Source organism: Fundulus heteroclitus, unplaced genomic scaffold, assembly GCF_011125445.2.
Source record: "Fundulus heteroclitus isolate FHET01 unplaced genomic scaffold, MU-UCD_Fhet_4.1 scaffold_100, whole genome shotgun sequence".
Lineage (NCBI taxonomy): Eukaryota > Metazoa > Chordata > Actinopteri > Cyprinodontiformes > Fundulidae > Fundulus > Fundulus heteroclitus.
Window position 1 is genome coordinate 574,562 of NW_023396466.1, and position 18,147 is coordinate 592,708.

The 18,147-nt window shown below is 38.1% G+C and overlaps 1 protein-coding gene across 1 annotated transcript in view; it reads right to left on the minus strand.

Annotated features, from left to right (window-relative positions):
• Positions 1-18,147, minus strand: part of pld1a (phospholipase D1a) — a 49,163-nt gene that overhangs the window by 15,892 nt on the left and 15,124 nt on the right. The window contains exons 2-12 of the mRNA XM_012875728.3: positions 14,914-15,129; positions 13,099-13,268; positions 12,869-13,011; positions 9,860-9,971; positions 9,553-9,618; positions 9,181-9,239; positions 8,988-9,080; positions 6,466-6,618; positions 5,947-6,096; positions 4,153-4,236; positions 1,504-1,585 (exon numbers count right to left, since the gene is read on the minus strand). Coding sequence (XP_012731182.2) covers positions 1,504-1,585; positions 4,153-4,236; positions 5,947-6,096; positions 6,466-6,618; positions 8,988-9,080; positions 9,181-9,239; positions 9,553-9,618; positions 9,860-9,971; positions 12,869-13,011; positions 13,099-13,268; positions 14,914-15,097 — 1,296 coding nt within the window. The 5' untranslated portion in view covers positions 15,098-15,129. The remainder of the gene's footprint in view (positions 1-1,503; positions 1,586-4,152; positions 4,237-5,946; positions 6,097-6,465; positions 6,619-8,987; positions 9,081-9,180; positions 9,240-9,552; positions 9,619-9,859; positions 9,972-12,868; positions 13,012-13,098; positions 13,269-14,913; positions 15,130-18,147) is intronic.

Consider the following 18,147-nt stretch of genomic DNA (forward strand, 5'->3'; position numbering starts at 1 on the left):
ACTTAATTTTTTTTTCTTTATTTTGAAGAAAAAAATATTAACTATTTTATCCTGAGAGGATGCTTTACAAACATCTGCCATTCAGCCATCATTATTGCAGGTACTGCAACACATCTACTAGGGGGCGCCCAGTTTAACCAGAAAGTTGTGTCAGCTCATAACACAAGTTATTTTTCACTTGTTGGCAAAGCACACGGGTATGCTGTAACTCCGCCCCCTCTCCCTGCCACACTGAGAGACTTCACTTAACCACCAGCCAGCTGAAGCAAGAACATTTGCTTCTTAAAATGTGTTTAGTTTTGTCTCAGTTTTCTGCAAATCCCAACCAATTCCCTACTTAATTCATCCATCCATCCATCCATTCATTTTCCTACACGCTTATCCCTGTTGGGGTCTACATAATTCAGTTCAATTGTAAATAAATTAATTTGATCTCAGGATAAATCCAACCACTCCAGGCCTAAGAGGTTGGTTTAGAGTACAATAATTAACAAACAGCATCATGAGGGTTGAGGGAGCACAGCACAGGGGCCAGTGATAAGGTTGTGGAGAAGTTTATGCAGGGATAAGTTATAAAACCATATCCCAAACTCTTTTGTGCAGCACAGCTCATTCTAGCAACTAAAAATCAAAATAGTATGGCACCGAACAGCTGCTAATCTACCAGTATGTGTCCCTCTTAAAAAACAGGCCAGACGAGGAACGCCTTAATCAGAGAAACACCCAATAAGCCCTTAGGTTGGCAGAGGAAGTCCCTTCTGCAATTTGTTGCAAGCCATGTGTGACATAGTGAACAAGTGAAAATTGTGGGAAAAAATGAAAAAAGGTCATATAGAGCTGCATTTTGGTCTAGAAATATAGCTCTAAAAACAGCCAAATCTTTTAAATTAGCATCATATTATGGGAATGGTTATCCTTAGCAAAGATAGAGAAGCAGAATCACTTGGATTGCAGCATATTCACGTGTGAGAATGACTTAGTCTAATTCCGACCAGAAATCTAATTGAGAAGTTGTGACATGACTTAATAATTGTTGATAGCAAACATTTTATATCTGATCTGGCTGAGCTTCAGGTGCTTTGTAAAGATGTAAAGGCACAAACGTTTGTCTCTAGATGCAGAAAGCTGCTTTAGAAGAGATTCGCTGCTGTTGCAGCAGCAAAAGGTGGCGCTACAAAGCATTGATCCACGGCCACTGTAGTAAAATTCAACAAATTCAACAACCATACAGGATATTTCGTTCCACTTCCTCATCCATTTTGTTGGTCTGTCACAGAAAATCTTAATAAATAAAATGTTCTAGGGTGTATGATTACTTTTGAAGGGTCCTGTTTGTCAGAATTAACAGCCATAAATATGAAAAAAATGTGACTGTTGTCTTTTTACTCAGAATATGTTTACAGGATATGATGCTTTTATAAACACAGACCCCACAGAACTCGGCCTTTGACCCAAGCGAGACTGCTCTTTCTCCATAATGCTATTCATGAAATGCCTGCTTACTGCTTTGCGTTTGAGGGTACAGTCCAGCCTCCACCTGTTGCCCTCCACAACAGGTCTCTTCAGGAAGATCTCTGGACTCAGCCTGAAAAAAAAAGAAAGAAACAGAAAGACACAAATAAGGACACATCGGTGAATAAATATTATCAATTCTACACAATCTTGACAGGAATGGCACCTTGACTTGCACCAGTCTGATGCACCAACATTTATCTGTCTGCAGCATGACAGACGTGGCATAATGATGTAGTCTTATGAGCCAATCACATTGGCATCCTGAGCCTGTGTCTGCAGCTCATGTTACACTGGCTCACACCTCGCTGGTAAAGAGCCTAAGCCCAGTGATTACAGCTCTGGAACGCTGGGATTTCAGCAACGCAAAACAGTTACGCGGTTGGCTCTGCGGGGACGAGCAGCCATGTTGAAAATTACAGTAGCAGAGATGTTGGAAACGTGACATTAATGATAAATATGGTTTTACTTCTGCCAAGAAAAAAAAAATGCTTAAAGCAAAACAGAAGTCCTTGTATCTGTAAGGCATCCAAAAATATTTACAATACCAGCATGGTGTGGTCTAACAGTTTCTGACATGGTGAAGAAAAAGGAAAAAAATGTTACAGCGAGACAATAAATTCTGAAAAGACAGAGAGATCAAGGGGTCCAGCAGATGGGTAAACAGATATGGAGACAGTCTGTGTATTTCTATTCTTGGTTTCAGGCTGTAATTAGAGCCAGAACCACGTTGTGGCTCTCTGGCAGGCCCCAGGAGTTGTGACTAAAGGCATAATATAATGTTTAAGACCATGTGCTTCAATGGCCGGCATGAGTACCAAGCTGTCCTATCATTCTCTATAGTAGCAGAGTGACAAGTAGATTGGAAATAAGGCAATTAACGCTGTTCTATACGTTTTCAGGAGCTGTGACATATTAAAGCCAACGTGTGAAAGAGCAAAAAGTAGTGAGTAGTTCTGTGGTGATAGGTTGATATGGATCAAATACGGGGACGGTCAAAATGTTTAAAAATGACAGAAATCATATTTTTCCAAGGACTTACTGCTTCTGATTAAATTACTGTAAGTAGAGAGAAAGAGAGAGAAACAGACCACCTGAGGTCCTGCAATTGGTGGGTTGCCAGTTCGATTCGCAATGAATTGCCTGCTGGCGGTGGTCAGAGGACCCGGCGACGCAGATGTATGGCAGTCTCACCTCTCCCACGGCAGCTGTGGCTACTAACGTAGCTCACCACCGTCAGGGTGTGAATGGGTGAGTGACTGATTGTAGTGTAAAGCGCTTTAGGGTCATCAGGACTAGTTAAAGTGCCAAACAAGTACAAGCCATTTACCATGAATGGCAGCAGGGAAGTGTGAGTGCTTCGTCACACACAGTTAGGCAGACAAAGGTAACTTGAGTAAAGACAATCTTCAAGCAGTGTTTTAATTTATTAAAAAAATAGCTGCCTTAACCAACAGGCAATGTGAGTAAAAGTAACTGCCTTCTAAACCTAATAACTGGTTGTGCCTCACTTGACGGCAACAACTGTTTGTGGTCGATCCTCAAAAGGCAAGTGGGCAGTAATAAGGAATGCTATACTGTACGTTTAAGGCAATTATATAGGTCTTGAAAGCAGAATTGAATATTTGTGGATGCTTTAAATAAATATGATGTAATTCTCAATGTGAAGGTAAATAAATACGTATAGCTAGACAGACATATATTCATATATGATTTAACAGATAAATGCATATAGATATATAGATACATACACAGACAGACAGAGATCGATATACTTCAAATGACATGTTTCAGAATGTGTCTGCTTTAAAGATACCATATACTGGGACGTCTTTTCTTTGCCCAACAAATGACCACTGACAATAAAAACAGCTGGGTGTAGTAAATGTGTGTTTAAAAGAAAAAAGAAATTCTTAAATAATGCATTAGAGAAAATCTTTTCTAATTGAGTATTTTTGAGTTGATAACATCTCAAGATGCATGACAATTGAGCTGATCAAGCTAGTGTTAGCAAACACTAATAAACAACTTTTATACAGATTTTGACAAAGACTCTTGATAACTTAAATTTTAAAGGGGTTCAACCTTCTTATTTTTTACAACAAAATAGCAAAGTATAAAAACTGGCATGTAATTCTGTGGGGGGAAAACTGTATCAAAAGTGATTGTTTTTACTGAAAGTTTGTTTAGTTGCTTTGACATCAATATAGCTTTATGTTTACTATTTTAATATTTTAATTTCTGTCTCTTTAACAACATCAACACCCAACTAAATTCATTTAAATGTCAAACATACTTGTCATTGTGCGTGTAGCCAACAGAATTGAACCGGGCAATAATGCATTTCTGAAATGCAGATCACTCGGAGCTATGATAAAAAAACCTAGATCTGCATGTGATAAATCCCAGTTTTGTGGAAAATAAGAATAATAACAGGATGACCTGCGTGTTGTCAATTATATTTTTATTGTATATTGTATATTATATATACACATATATATATACATACATACATACATACATATATATCTATATATATGATATTTGGGATTGTGCAGTGATAATCTGAGCAGCAGACACACCCTGTAACGACTTTTTGAGGTGCCGCCTGTTTACGTACCGGACACAAGAGAAACTCACCACCAGTCTGTGATAAAGATTTCTTCTTTAGCCTCTTCCAAAGCGTCGGCCACATCCTCCATGTACGTCTTTCCATTCACATACCTGCACGGACAGATTTTCAAAGTTACACTTTGCAGCTCCTCTTATCAGAGGTGCCGTGTACTCTGCCTGCTTTGATGCAAGCGCTGGCATGCAGAAATGTCAACAATCATGAAGTGAGTTTCACTTTCAGATGTATGCAGTAGATGAAGCAGTACTTCTGTTTTCTTCGAGCTCGAGCGGTGTGATCACAGCTTGCCTGAAGTAAGCTTTTAGCTGAATATAAATAGTGATATTATAAATAAATATAAATATATAAATAGTTTTCTGTTCCCTTTGGTTACTGATATCACTCATTAACACGCTGAAAGAGTGGTATCATGACTGAACTGTTCTTTATTTACTAGCTTTGCATAAGGCAGAAGATAGCATGATAGCTGGACTGGACACTGTACGCGATTCAGTATCATGTAATCTTCCAGCTGATGGGTTGAAGAATGCAAATAAAGATAGAAAAAAAAATGGCAACACATACAAAACAGAGATTTGACTGTTCAGTCCTCGCAGGTGTTTCCATAGTTACCAAAGAAACACTAGCAGAAAAAGCTGGCGAAAATAACCTTTTTTTTTTTTATTCTGACACGTGCCGTGCGTTCCTGCATTTAGTGCAGTTACATCGATTTTATCATGGACATTATGTTAGCAAGCTCTGTAAAGCTGCGAGGCAACAAGTTGAAAAATAATGACTTACGACTTCCTGTTGATCTAGGATATTGTATGTAACACACAAGCACTTTTTAAAATTCATTTTCAAAGAATAATTAGAGATTGTGATGGCAGTTTGCAGATCTCCTGTGGTGATCTGTATTTTACAGCAGATCTGCTGAAGACAATTTGTTGTTGTTTCAGTCTAAAGAAGAGGATGCTCAGGGTTGCACATTTTCAGAAATCATGAAGTTAGGAAAAACAGCTACTTTTCTAAACCCAAATCTACCTTCTGAGCAACAATTTAAAAGTTTATCTCAGTTTCAGCTGTTCAAAGGACCTGGCAATGACCCAATGTTATCTCGCCAGGAGGATGGCAAAGGAGGTCAAATAAATCCCCTCCACTCACTCTTTGGATGATTTAGCAAAGACTGGCTTCTTGGTAGTCACCAGATCTCCAAGTAACTATTAGACACCATTTGAGTGCAAACTGGTTTCTTTGAGAAACATACCAGGATAAAGTATTTCCTGTCCTATCATTGCAAATGTAAACGCTCAATTATACTGGGACTTTAACTGGAGCCTTGTTCTGTTGGTAAGTTGGTTTGGTGTTAAATAAAAGGTTAAATATGTGGAAAAGCACCTCTTGCCCACTGTTAAATATGGTAAATAATATATGAGGCTGTGGGACTGTTTCTCTTAAGAAGGCTCTGCTTTTTTATCAACAGGGAGTTGTTCAGAATATTTGCCAGGATTTATGCATAGGTGATTTTTTTCCTTGCAAGTTTTAATTCCCCTTACTAAATGACTGGTTTCAAACTAAAGGTTGGACTTTTGCAATTTTTATTTCATGGGAGACTCTGCTACTGCAATAAAATGTACATTAATTTACAGTCTTTCACACATATTTATCAGGGGTGTCAATAATTATGGCGGGTGCTGTAAAAAAAAAAAAATAGAATAAATAAATAACAGAAGCTTTGAAGAAATCAACCAGTATATTTGTTTCAAGCCCCAATTTACAGGTCTCATGGCGCCGTCATTTTTCTTTTCTCCCGGAGCAGTTACCATTTGGCAGGGACGTTTTCCTGTTCCTGTGCGAACGATCCAAAGCGGTGCTCTCGGAGGAAAGCCTTCCCGTGACTTCTCACGAAGAACTCAATGCTCTGACCCCACCAGCGTGCATGTCTGTAGCTGCTGCACTTAAACACGAGCGTCCTGCCGGCAGAATACACATGGAAGTGAGCATGAGATGTTGGGAAATAAGCTGCAGATCATCAATACCTGCAGTGAAATACTAGAACACAGAACTGAATCAGTTTGGTGCCAAAAGTCTCATCAGTTTATAAAAATGGAATCCTAATTACAAGAAACTAGGATTTCAGGATCGGCTTTTTGTTTCAGCACTTGTTTTCTTTGAGAGAACATTAAGTTTTTACACTGCATGAAGGATCAATTTAAATCATTTTCTGGCCTTAGAGATGATGCGATGCTGTTGTTATTTTAGGAGATCACCACTTGGGGAAATGCAATAAAGCTTAAGTGTTTAGTCAAACACACGTTCACACAGAGATGCAGAATTACAACCTGGAAAGGCTATCTATGCGGACGCCGTGTCTGGTCTCGGTGTCTTTGGAGTCCATCTTGATGCTGAACTCTTTGTCCACCAGCATGACGAAGGAGATTGCCCCCGAGTCTGGCTTCATGTACAGCAAGAACGAGTCCTTGACCACCAGCCAGCTGCAGCACACACAAACACACACAGTTAGTTGTTGTCAGCATCATTATCACCACCTTCTGTGTCTACATTTATGACTGCGGCTCTCCACCTGATTCTCCGAGAAGCGCTTTTTTTTTTTTTTTTTCACCTCTTGTTTTAAGTGAAGGGTGTGGGAAGAAAAACCATCAGTATGTATCAGGATGTAGGTGGCTTGGCCAGGCGCTTCCAACGAGTGGGATTTTTGAGTGGATTTGTTGTCTTTAGAAAATAGCATTCAGAAAAGGCTTGATGATAGTTTGGATTAGATAAAGAGAAAAATGGAACAAACAGTGAAGCTCACGAAAAAAAAGAAGAAGAACTGAATTGCTTGTTAAACAGGGTTTTTTTGTGTTATGAAACAAAATAAAATCAGCATTTAGATGTGTGCATGAAGCTGTGAATGACTAATATAAATGTAAATAGCTTTGGGATCCTCTGGACTTGATAGAGCCCATACAAGCACAGGCCATTCACCATTAACCATTACATAGAAAATATTAAATAGTATTGAAAACTTCTATCAGGCAAGATAAGAAAGCTGATATCACACTAGTAAAGCCCAAAAATATGGTTAACCCTTGCAGATTTAGGTTTCAATAAATTCCAATACTACCAAGAAGTTCGCTTTTATAGACAGACTTCTTTCAAAAGACAAAACTATGTAGAAAGAGTTTAAATTAATAAAGATAATTTATCTGTTTTTATTTTCATTTAATAAACAAATGGCATGTCACAAATATTTATACCATTTTAAATAAATAAATCTTTATTGACATAAGAGCGATAAAACCCTTAGAAGGTTTTTACATGTTTTTACTGGTAGTTTAATTCTTTAATTGTCCTTAAGATTGATAGGTTTCCTTTCCATCACCCTAATTTTTAGCTGCCTCCACAGATTCTCTATAACATTCAAATAGGGACTCTGGGACACCTTTAAAATCTTAACATTACTTCCAATCTGAAGGAACGTCCATTCATCCATCAATCTATCTATTGGCTATACCCTCTTGTCTTTGCAGATTATTTTAAACCCAAATCTGCTTGGGGCATAAATCGTTTTAGGCTTAACTGTACAGTACATGAATTTCTCACGGTTTTAAGTAAGGATACCACTGGACGTATTGAAAAGGCCTATTACATCTGTAGAGTTCAGAATGTTCCCCTTGCTTTTGTGGGAGCCTGTTCAAAATGCATTTTTCAGTAGATCCAGCACAATTAAAAATGCTCGCATTATAAAGTAATTTAAAAACAAGCGTGGCAAAAGGCCTGACGAGCACACCTAACCTTCATCCCCTAAGACCAGATTTATCTATGCATATTAAAATTGTTGGATGTGTAGGACTACAACATAACACAAACAAACTGAAAATGTGCCATTTTTTATCAACTATCAAATTTGGAATTATTTGAGTGAACTTTTTCTATGTAATTTTCACAAAACAGGTTTAACCGTTCTCAGTACACAACTAATGCAAGATATTCAAAGTTCATATCATTCAGTCTTTGTGTGCCCCTTTTACACATATTGCAATAGATTTTAAATTTAGAGCACACGTCAGGCCTAATTTATACCTCCCAGTCTTCTCTACAGTCTGCCCGACAGAGAGCCTGTGTAATATAAATGTTGTCATCTTCAACCACAAACTAGGGTCCACTAGAATAGAGCCTTGCTTTGTGATCCAATGCCAATCTTGCAGGAGCAGGTGGTTTCAAGATTACTGCGAGCAGCAGCAGGCAGCAGCTGGGGACTGCAACTAAGGTTGGTCAATCAATACTGGGGAATGGAGGAAAATAAGTTGTAAAATTGAAAAATCTAATCATTAACTTGGAAAAAATATTCAAATAAAAAACATAAATAGAAATGTAAATCTCTTCAAAAATAAAAATGTTCCCAATTTCACCCAAAGATGCAATACAAGTCATTCAGAACATGGGTCTAGACGTGGCTCATGAAAAAAAAACCAACCCTGACCTCTTTCCAGAGTGGGAAGATGAGTCCTCGTTCAATTCAGGCCCAAAGTCTATTCATGAAGTGATAGTAGAAGACTAGCATGACCAAACGCCCTCTTTTGCCCAAACATTTTCACGTTCTAATCCAGGGCACCTGGGTGAATCCGTTGAATGACCAGGGGCGAGGTTAACAAAGTAATTTTCAACTTGAATTATACTTCAGATTCTTATATGTCAAAATTTAACGAAAGTTTAGTTGTTTTTCATCTGAATATACCACCTGAAAGCATCAAGGGAATTTTATGTAGTGGAAAAAAGGAGGTGGAAAAAAAAATTGTCATGACGTTAAATAAAGGGAAAAACAAGCATGAATATTAAAGAGGGAGCAGCGGTGACGCACCGTTTCGACCAGCGATAGCAGGCTTGACCCTGACCACAGCAGTTCATTCCTGGGATGCGATGTCCACCAGAACGCTTGTAGATCATCCCTTCCCTGTAGGACATAACATGACGAGAAAAACCTTGTAAAGACAAGTTTAGTCCTGAATATAAAAGTCATAACTGGGGGGAAGTCAAAATAAAAAAGAGCTTACAGTCCTTTGGGCCCCAGGTCATGGATGAAAGACAGCTGGCTTACATCAATGAACTCCATCTGAGAATGCAAGGGAAGGGAAAACAGGAGACTTCATCATGGGATTTTTTACGGATATCAATAGGGAAATAATTGATATGGGCAGAATAGAGAAACAATAAAAATATAATAAAAATTTCTACAAATACATACATTGTTATAGTTTACCATTATTTGTAACTAAAACTGAAAAACCTTATTTTTACCTGAATTTTGAGGAGTATAACATTCCTTGAAATTTTTAATACTAAAAGGTACTCTATTCGAAAAAACAAAGTAATAATGAAACAAGAAGCATTTGGAACATCGGCTGTGGCTTGATCTAGTTACTCACAGTATGATGATATTTCCGATACATGGCCATCTTCAGAAGTGTGTTTATGTAGTCCTCTAACTGTCTCTATAGAAACACATATTGCATCACAGGTATATTTTTAATTAAAGATTTTCCTGAAAAAAATCTATGGATATAACCGCCAACATTCGCAAACACATTGTCAGAGAGTTTAGAGAAAACAAAAGTTTAGTGCCATGGCAACAGAAGAGGAGGAGGAGAGCATCATGCAATAGTCAGATATTAAAGCAATTCGCCAACATACAAAATCGTGCAGAGGAGGTCCAATCAGAACACTGCAACTTACTCTCCTGCTGGAGACCTGCTCATCCCGGACCAGCTCGTCTCCTGCTCCCCGCGGCAAGGAGGGCATCTCCTGCACCTCGCTCTTCCTCACCGTCTTCCTCCTTACAGTGTGGCTGGGAGGGAGAAAATTCCAAAGCACATGATCACTTGCACGGAGAGAGTTTTACTAAAATCACACATTAAAATAGATTTTATATAAATCAAACATGGTGGATGGAATATCTTTCTCTTGTTGCTTTGAAATGAAGAGCTGCTTCGTTTGGATATGACGCATGTCTGGATCTAATGTGAATAGTACATGTTTAGAAAGTAAAATAGTCAAAAACACTGATAGATTTAGTTACAGCTGTGAAAAAGTGCAGTTTTACTTATTTCTATTGAAGTGATTCATAATACATATTTGCCTTGTTTGCAGGTAGTTAAAATCATGAGAAATACTCTAAACAAAAGACCTGAAAAAATAATTCAAACTAAATTTCACCCAAAAAAAAAAAAAAACATTGAGTGTTCAAAGCTCAGGTTATCAGCTATCATATGAGATGTAAAAAATATAAGTTATTAGTATGAAAACAAAATATTAGAATATTAATGTGAGATTAATGCAATGTGTTTTTGTAGAATACATATTGCTGCAAAATTTTACATAGCGAAATTAAACACCCTTTCATATTTGTGTGCCAAATATAGCTATGCTGAGCTAACCATTTGAAATAAACTAATTTATTAATTCAGGCTTTGGGTGACCTAAGAGCAAATGTGCTGCGGTTGTATTTGTTTGACGCAAACTCCTAACAACATCAAAAAGGTACGGCTTTGCAAAGGAAGCTTACTCGTATGATCATGACAAGTTTTGTTTTTCCTAAAGAAGATTCATTAGGAGCATCTTACCGAAACCAAAAATCCTCAAAGTCTGCACAACTTCAAGATTAACAGACGTTAACACCACTGTTCAGAGTAATTTTTTTTTCTTTTTCTAATTAGGACACATGTATTGGGACAGGCTGAACATGGGATCATTTCACATGTCTTTGTTACTTACGTTTCGTGTTGCTTCAGCAGTGAATACCTGCATGTGTAATGATGCTATGCTATGTTTATTTTTGTCTACAACAGTAAAAAAAACTCGAAAGGTTCTTTCTGTTTCTCTCCCTGCCAGCGTGTGTGGTGCCCACAGCTGCTCTGAGAGCACAGGCAGAGGTGGACAGGAGGCGGTACACAGTGGAGCTGTCTCCCCATCTTTTTAAGACACGGGAGAAACAGCTGAAACAGAAAACAAAATAACGTTCAAACTACAGCGCAGACAAGGTTCGAAAAGTAAGGAGGCGTGTGCGTTAACTGTGCATTTAAAAACACTACTTTGATACCTTTTGTTGGTGGGATTGCTGGTATTTCATTTTAGCTTCTCCCATCCCAATGACCCAAACTGCTAATTTGTACGGCCAGTAATAGAAAAACGAGAATGTGCACATAATTTTTTTGAGCTACTAAATCTGGATTCTCCCAGACAATCTGAATTGTTTCTTAGTTCTTACAATGGCTTTCACAATGGAAGAGATACTGTATTGGCAGCAGATACCTATGTATCATGAGACCTGTGTTCAGAACATTTAAAACAAAGTGCTTTGTTTATGAAGCAGTAGAAAAGGGTTATTTTCTGCAAGCTTTTTCGCACTGCTTTAACTGGAACTGCACAGCAAAATGTTGCAATCTGAATCATCAATGAGAAAACAGTGAGGAAACTAGCTAGTGTTAACGTGGCATGTCAGGAATATAGGCAAGACATGGGTATATTGTAGAAGATTGCAGTAAGGGTACAGATATTTTTATTTTGAAAAAGGAGCCTGTCCTGTTGTGATTCTTATGGGTGCAAAATATCTATTGCCGTCAAGAAAAAAATGACAAAGTAGCATCGAGGATGTCACTGGTGAGTGAGGTAAGTTAGTAATGAATTTGGGTGTTATTTTGGATTATTCTCTTAAGCCTTTTTCATCTACAACTCATTGCTGAAGCAAAGCCCTATCTCTGTTTTAGGGATCTTGAGGTTATTCCTGCTTTTATCACCTCTCGTCTGAAGTGTTGTAAATCTTTATACGCTGGATCAAGCAGCGCTTACAAATGGTTCAAGATGTTGCAGTTCGTCTTTTAATGCTTCTACAAAGAAGCATAAACAGATAACTTTAGTCTCAAAAGCTCCTAACTGGTTTCCTATCTGCCATTGTTTCGATTTAAAAAAATTTTTGCTCAGTTCTCAAGTTTTAAATGATCTAGCCCCATCCTATCTAAGGGATCTCCACAGCAGCCACACATTTTTCAGAGCACTCTGGTCAACCAGCGAGTTTCTCCTCATTGTTCCGAGATCAAAGTTAAAGATGTAGAGGGGATCAAGCATTTTCTGTAGCCCCCCCGAAGACCAACCCGACCAACAAGGTTAGGATTACTCAACCTCTTTCTTTTTGCAGCTCCGCTAGGCAATGCTGATTTGCTCAGCTCCATTGCTTTTTCTTGTTTACTCGTTGTGCGCATGCGCAATATCGTACTTGTTATGGTAAATACACAAAGCGCTTTGTTTACAAACAAACGTAGAAAAAAACAAGTGTAAAACATAGGCATAAAATATAATAAGCCACACAAGGTGGGATAATTCAATTGGAAAACCTTTGTATCCAACTAGAGGGAGCTACAGCAGTCGAAATCCGTAAAGTCATAGTACGTGGGAACGCACCTTTAACTGTTCTTTGTTTTTCCTTGACATCGACATTAAAAGTGTCACGATCAAAATACTAATGAAGAGCATGTAATACAGATGAAATTTATGGTGTCATCTGTCTGATTTGTTCAAGTAAATACATGTGTTTTTTTATTTATTTATTTTAATGATGTATTAGATCAAAACAGGTTATAGGCAAATGACTTGAATATATTATTTGCTTGTTTTTGCATATGAAACAGCACATGTTTGTGCATGGGCAGGTAACTACTGTACAATTTCTCTTTGAGTGCAGGGACCAACCTGCGTGACGGCAGCGGTATTCTGATCAGCGTTTTGTATGTCCTCAGCTCTCTGTGCAGCTCTAGGAAATGTTTCTCCTTCCTCTTGACGAGCCAGGTAAACTCTCCGTGTTTCATCTCGATCTTAAATACGGCTGGCAGAGACTGTAAACACACACAGCTGACAAATCAGTTATGTACAAATAGAAGGCTCTGCCATTAAAGACCATTAGGAACTGTGAAGCAGAATACCTTGTTGACACTCCTGTGGTGCGACAGGTTGAAGCGGTCCTGTGCTGTGGTGAACCGTTCCACCTCTAGGATCTTTGCAGTAATGGGCAATGTGGGTAGGTAGACCCGTGCATTAGCCTCCCTAAAGCCCACTGTTTCATATACTGCTGAAAATGGTATACGGCAGTCCCCTGAGAGCAGCAAAAAAAAAAAAAAGCAGTTGGTTAATGTTATTACGGTGGTCTATACAAGCAGGGGTTATTCAGGCTTCTTGAGAGCGAGGAGGCCGCATCACTAAGAAAGTCTGCTTTTGTCCAGGATTTTTCTGCAGTGTGAGCGTTTGGAGTTCGCTAAGTCGCTACATTTAATCTATAACATAGATAATTATCTATGACAGAGGATTATCTACAGATAATGACAGGTTCAAATACTCTTTCTATTTTTAGATGATAGATGGTGTGAGCGATGTTCAAAGCTTGAGATGTTTTGTAAGATAGCCCTGATTTCACTCCCCACATCATCAAGCCTGACTTCTCTACCATGTCTCTCAGTCTTAATATGCTACTTGATGTTGGTATATCTCATGAGATCATAACAAAATTCATCGGAGATTGTGGCTGTAATCATGGGCCCCTGATAATGCTAGAAAATGGGAAAACTAATTTGGAAACATAATGATAATCATTATTTAATACCACTCTCAGCAAGCAATTCACATCCCACGCCACCCATAAAACATCCCTTCAGATAAAATGAATAATATTCTCTGTCATGTGTGCATAAACTGCCAGCAACTCCTGAAACAATGCTGCAGGTTCTATTAAAATAGTCCTACGACACGGTGTAAAAATCTGTCACTTCTTTAGCTTAGAGGCTAAAAACACTCTGTTTGAAGACCGTTTTTGTTGTGTATCTACGATGATGTGTTAAAGTCACTTGGAAAGGAAAATGTTAAAGGGTCTTTGTTGCTCACACGTTTTAAGAACAGAGTCAAAGCTAAAGAATAATGTTTAAATGATCAGAATTGAACTCAAAATGAAATTATAGCAACGTTAAAGTCGAAATTACGCTGAGACACAGATGTCAAGCAGCTATGTCCAGTGAAAATGGGCTTGTAACTTTATCTATTTGATTAAAATTTAAGAACAAAGAAATTATTTCTCTTTTAGCATATAAACATCCTGTGGATGCACACTCTTAACCAGCACAGCAGCCTTCCAGATCTGTATCGGACCTTCTTGGAGAGAGCAAAGCAGTTTCAGCACTCTATCTTCTATTTAGGATATTTTTTCCACTTTTTTTTCTCAATATCGTGGCTTTAATCCAGAAAAAAAAACTTTTTCCTCACCCTTTTAACTTAATTTTGAATCTAAATTTGGACTTTATTCTCGATATTTCAACTTCACCCACAAAAATCCTTCATCACTCCATTTTTCCTCCTTTGTACGATTCAGATCGCTTTAATTGTACATTTCTTTCCCATGGCTGTCTGACTGAAAAGATCATGTGGAGATGAAGTAACTTTTATTGCCATAACAGACCGTGGTCCATAGGGCGAGCTGGACTGAAAAAACTCAGTGGTCCACACTGGTGAAGGAGGGTGGCACTAAACATTTCACAGTTTTAAATGTATTGTTTACCTACTCGTAAATAAATAACAGTAAGATTAAAGGGTTTGGGAATTTGTTCTATAGAAATGGGTAATTGCATTTCCTTAGGTCATATGATGATAAATGGTAAATGGTAAATATGATGAGAGAGCAAAAACATACGTATAACGGACATAACAGAAATATCTGCTCCCCACCACCCCATAGGAAATTAGGAAACACATACCCAGGTAGTTCCCATCATAGTCAAGCTCCTCTCCCTCCTCGAGGTCCAACTCTCTGGCATCCAGACTTTCCACAAGGTCGGCCATGTTGATACCGTCATGTGTGTCCGAAGCTGGTGTGGTTTCAGAAACTTCAGAGTTCACCAGATTGAGGTTGCTGGTAGTTGGCTGAGCCTTGCCGAGCATGCTTAGCAGTCAGACCCCAGAGCAGGGCGTACCTGTAGGAGTGAGGATATTATTACGATAATTTAGTCACTTGCTGATGAATGAATTTAAGATCCACTTCCTTAAGTCCACACTCCCACGTGGGAAGAACAGTAATTTGACTTTTGACCTTCCTGACCTCATTCTAACCAGCTGTTCTATTTTGAGTCAGAAAATGACTAGGGTCTGTGACAAATGTGCATACAGAAAGACACATCCACCACACACACAGCTATGATATCATGGTTTGAAAGTAACTTTGTTCAATTTAAATAGTTATTTCATTAATTAAATGATCCTTGTAAAAAATCTCAACGTTCAATAAACAAAAGCGGTATGATCAATATTATTATCCTTGCATCCAGGGAGAAAAAAACAACTTCAAAGGCAAGATTGATAAGATGAAGACGAATTGATGCTATACCAAGCTTGAATACTGTATCTAATACATTTGGTGATAAGCTCAGCTTGATCAAATCCCTTATTATTTACTTATCAAGTAAAAAATATGCATATTTGTTTTTAACTTTTTTTTTTTTTACTTTTTTAACTTTTTAACAAAACAGAGCCAAGCTCAAGAACAAAACCCCTGATCTTGCAATTGTTATTATTATCCAAGATAAGTTTTTTTCCTAAGTGGATCTCTATTCCACAAGATATTCTTCTAGTAGGTTTTGAAACCTGTTGGTTGCATATCAAGCTTTCCCTCCTATGTTTTCCACAAAATGAGAAAAAAACAGCATTATTATTATTATTATTATTATTATTATTATTATTATTATTATTATTATTATTATTATTATTATTAATAATAATAATTTTAATGTTGATTTCTCTTTTTTTTATTTTTGATTGCCTAATCCACCTTGGGCACATTCTTTAATTCTCTAAAAAGTGGCTACAAGTAGTCATTAGATATGAGAAATTAGAAAAAAACAATAGGTCCTAGATGCTTGCTGTTTTAAGCCCTTTAAGCATTCTGAATGCTGAGGGGAGTGAAATTAAAGCACATCACTGCTCGTTGTCCATAGGCAACTCGTGATGTTTTCCATTAACATCAAATTCCCCTGCCAGCAAAAGACTAAACTCACTTTTCAGCTTTTTATATTAGTAAGGTCTTTCTTGTCTTTGACCAAACTGGTCACCAAAGCTAAGATGCCAAGTAACATTACAGTGAATGTACAACTCTTCCCTGAAAACACGTATTGTTCTTTCACCCTCATCAGACAAGGCAGTCTTCAATTTTCCTCAACAGGATCAAGAGCAGTAGAGCTGAGAACATGTTGCATTGAAGGAACTGCTTCTAGTGTAGTCAGAGGCCAAAACCTTGGCACCTCCTACTGTTGCACAAACCTTCAAACATTTTTTAATAACTTCCTGCTTAAACTAAAGCAAGCGAGACCTGTTTAGGTTACCAATTATTACATTGGAAAGGCCCCAGTTTATCCAAAACTCTGCCTACAAGGCTCTTACAGTTTTAACACGGCTTTCAACTTTTTTGAGCCAATCTGACACGTTATATTTTGTATTACTTCAAAACAACAATCCCCCCCCACCCCACCCCCAGGTAGGCCCAAATTCTGGCAAAAAAATAAATAATTGCACATCATTAGACATCTTTTCCATCAGTCCAGATCCACTGATAGAAATTAGCCTGGATCCATGGCCAGAAAAAGACATTGCTTAGTGTTAAAAATAAGAAGGCACATGTTAAGTGCCTTCTTTGGTGTTGTTCACACCAAATTCTAACCCTACCAGCCAAACGTTGCTGCTGAACCGGACTCACCAGACCAAGCGGCATTTTTACAAGCTGTTATCCTCCGGTTTTGGTGGGCCTGTGTGAATTGTAGTTTCTTGTCCTTAGCTCTCAAATGTGTCACCTGGTGTGGTATTCTGCTTCTTTAGCCTGTCTGCCTCAAGGTTCGAAGTTTTGTGCATCCAGAGATTCCAAAAAAAGTAAAACAAATTTAGACTTAGACAAACTTTATTGTCATTTTGTAAGCACAGAGTGCGTACAGAATGAAATTTCGTTTGCATACAGCTTGAGAATTTCAGTGAATTGCAGTGGGTTTTATAATAAAGTAACTTTGCAGGACAGTTTCAGGATAAAGTGCAGCAGTGATTTCACAGTACAGCAATTGAAATGTAAACAATGCAGGACACATGTGATACAGAGTCCAGTTTGAGCAACTGAACTTGTTTTCCGTAGTTGAAGACGTTTCGCTTCCTCTCCAAAAAGCTTTCTCAATTCAAAAGGTCTAGAGTAATGATAAGTACCAAGATTTATACTACTGCCAGTAGTATAAAGCAGTAGTATAAAGCTTGGTACTCATCATTACTCTAGACCTTTTGAATTGAGAAAGCCTCCTGGAGAGGAAGCGAAACGTCTTCAACTACAGAAAACAAGTCCAGTTGCTGTGTTTTTTACTTTTTTTGGAATGACCATGACCTGGATGACTGAGAATCTTCACCAGCATGTGCATCCAGAGATGATCTTCTGCATACCTTAGTTGTAAGAAGGGGATATTTGAGCTACAGTTACCCTTCCATCACTTTGAATGGGACAACCCATCGTCTTCTGACATCAGTGGTATTTTTTGTCCACGCAATTGCAGCCCGCTGGATGTTTTTCACTTTTCAGACTATTCTTTGTAAACGTGAATGATGGTTAGATCTGTAATACTTAGACCAGCCCACCTGGCACGAAATAAAAGCACTATATCAAACACTGCATTCAAAGTCACTAAAGTCCAATTTCTTCTCCATCCTAACAGCCGGAAAGGGGATGTGCAGGTAACAAAGCAGTGACAAAGCAAAGTACCGTCAGACAAGCACACAAAAGAGCAGGGGAGCAAACATAAAAAACTTATGAGCAAAGCTAACCAAAACAAACGGGGAGGGGAACGTTAGCTTACCCTAATGAAAGACATCTGCTAATTTCTCTGTTACCTTTACTGCTGAGTCATTACTTCATGACCTTTAAATGGGATTTCATTCATGAACAATTCTTGAAAACAACACCACCTTGTCAC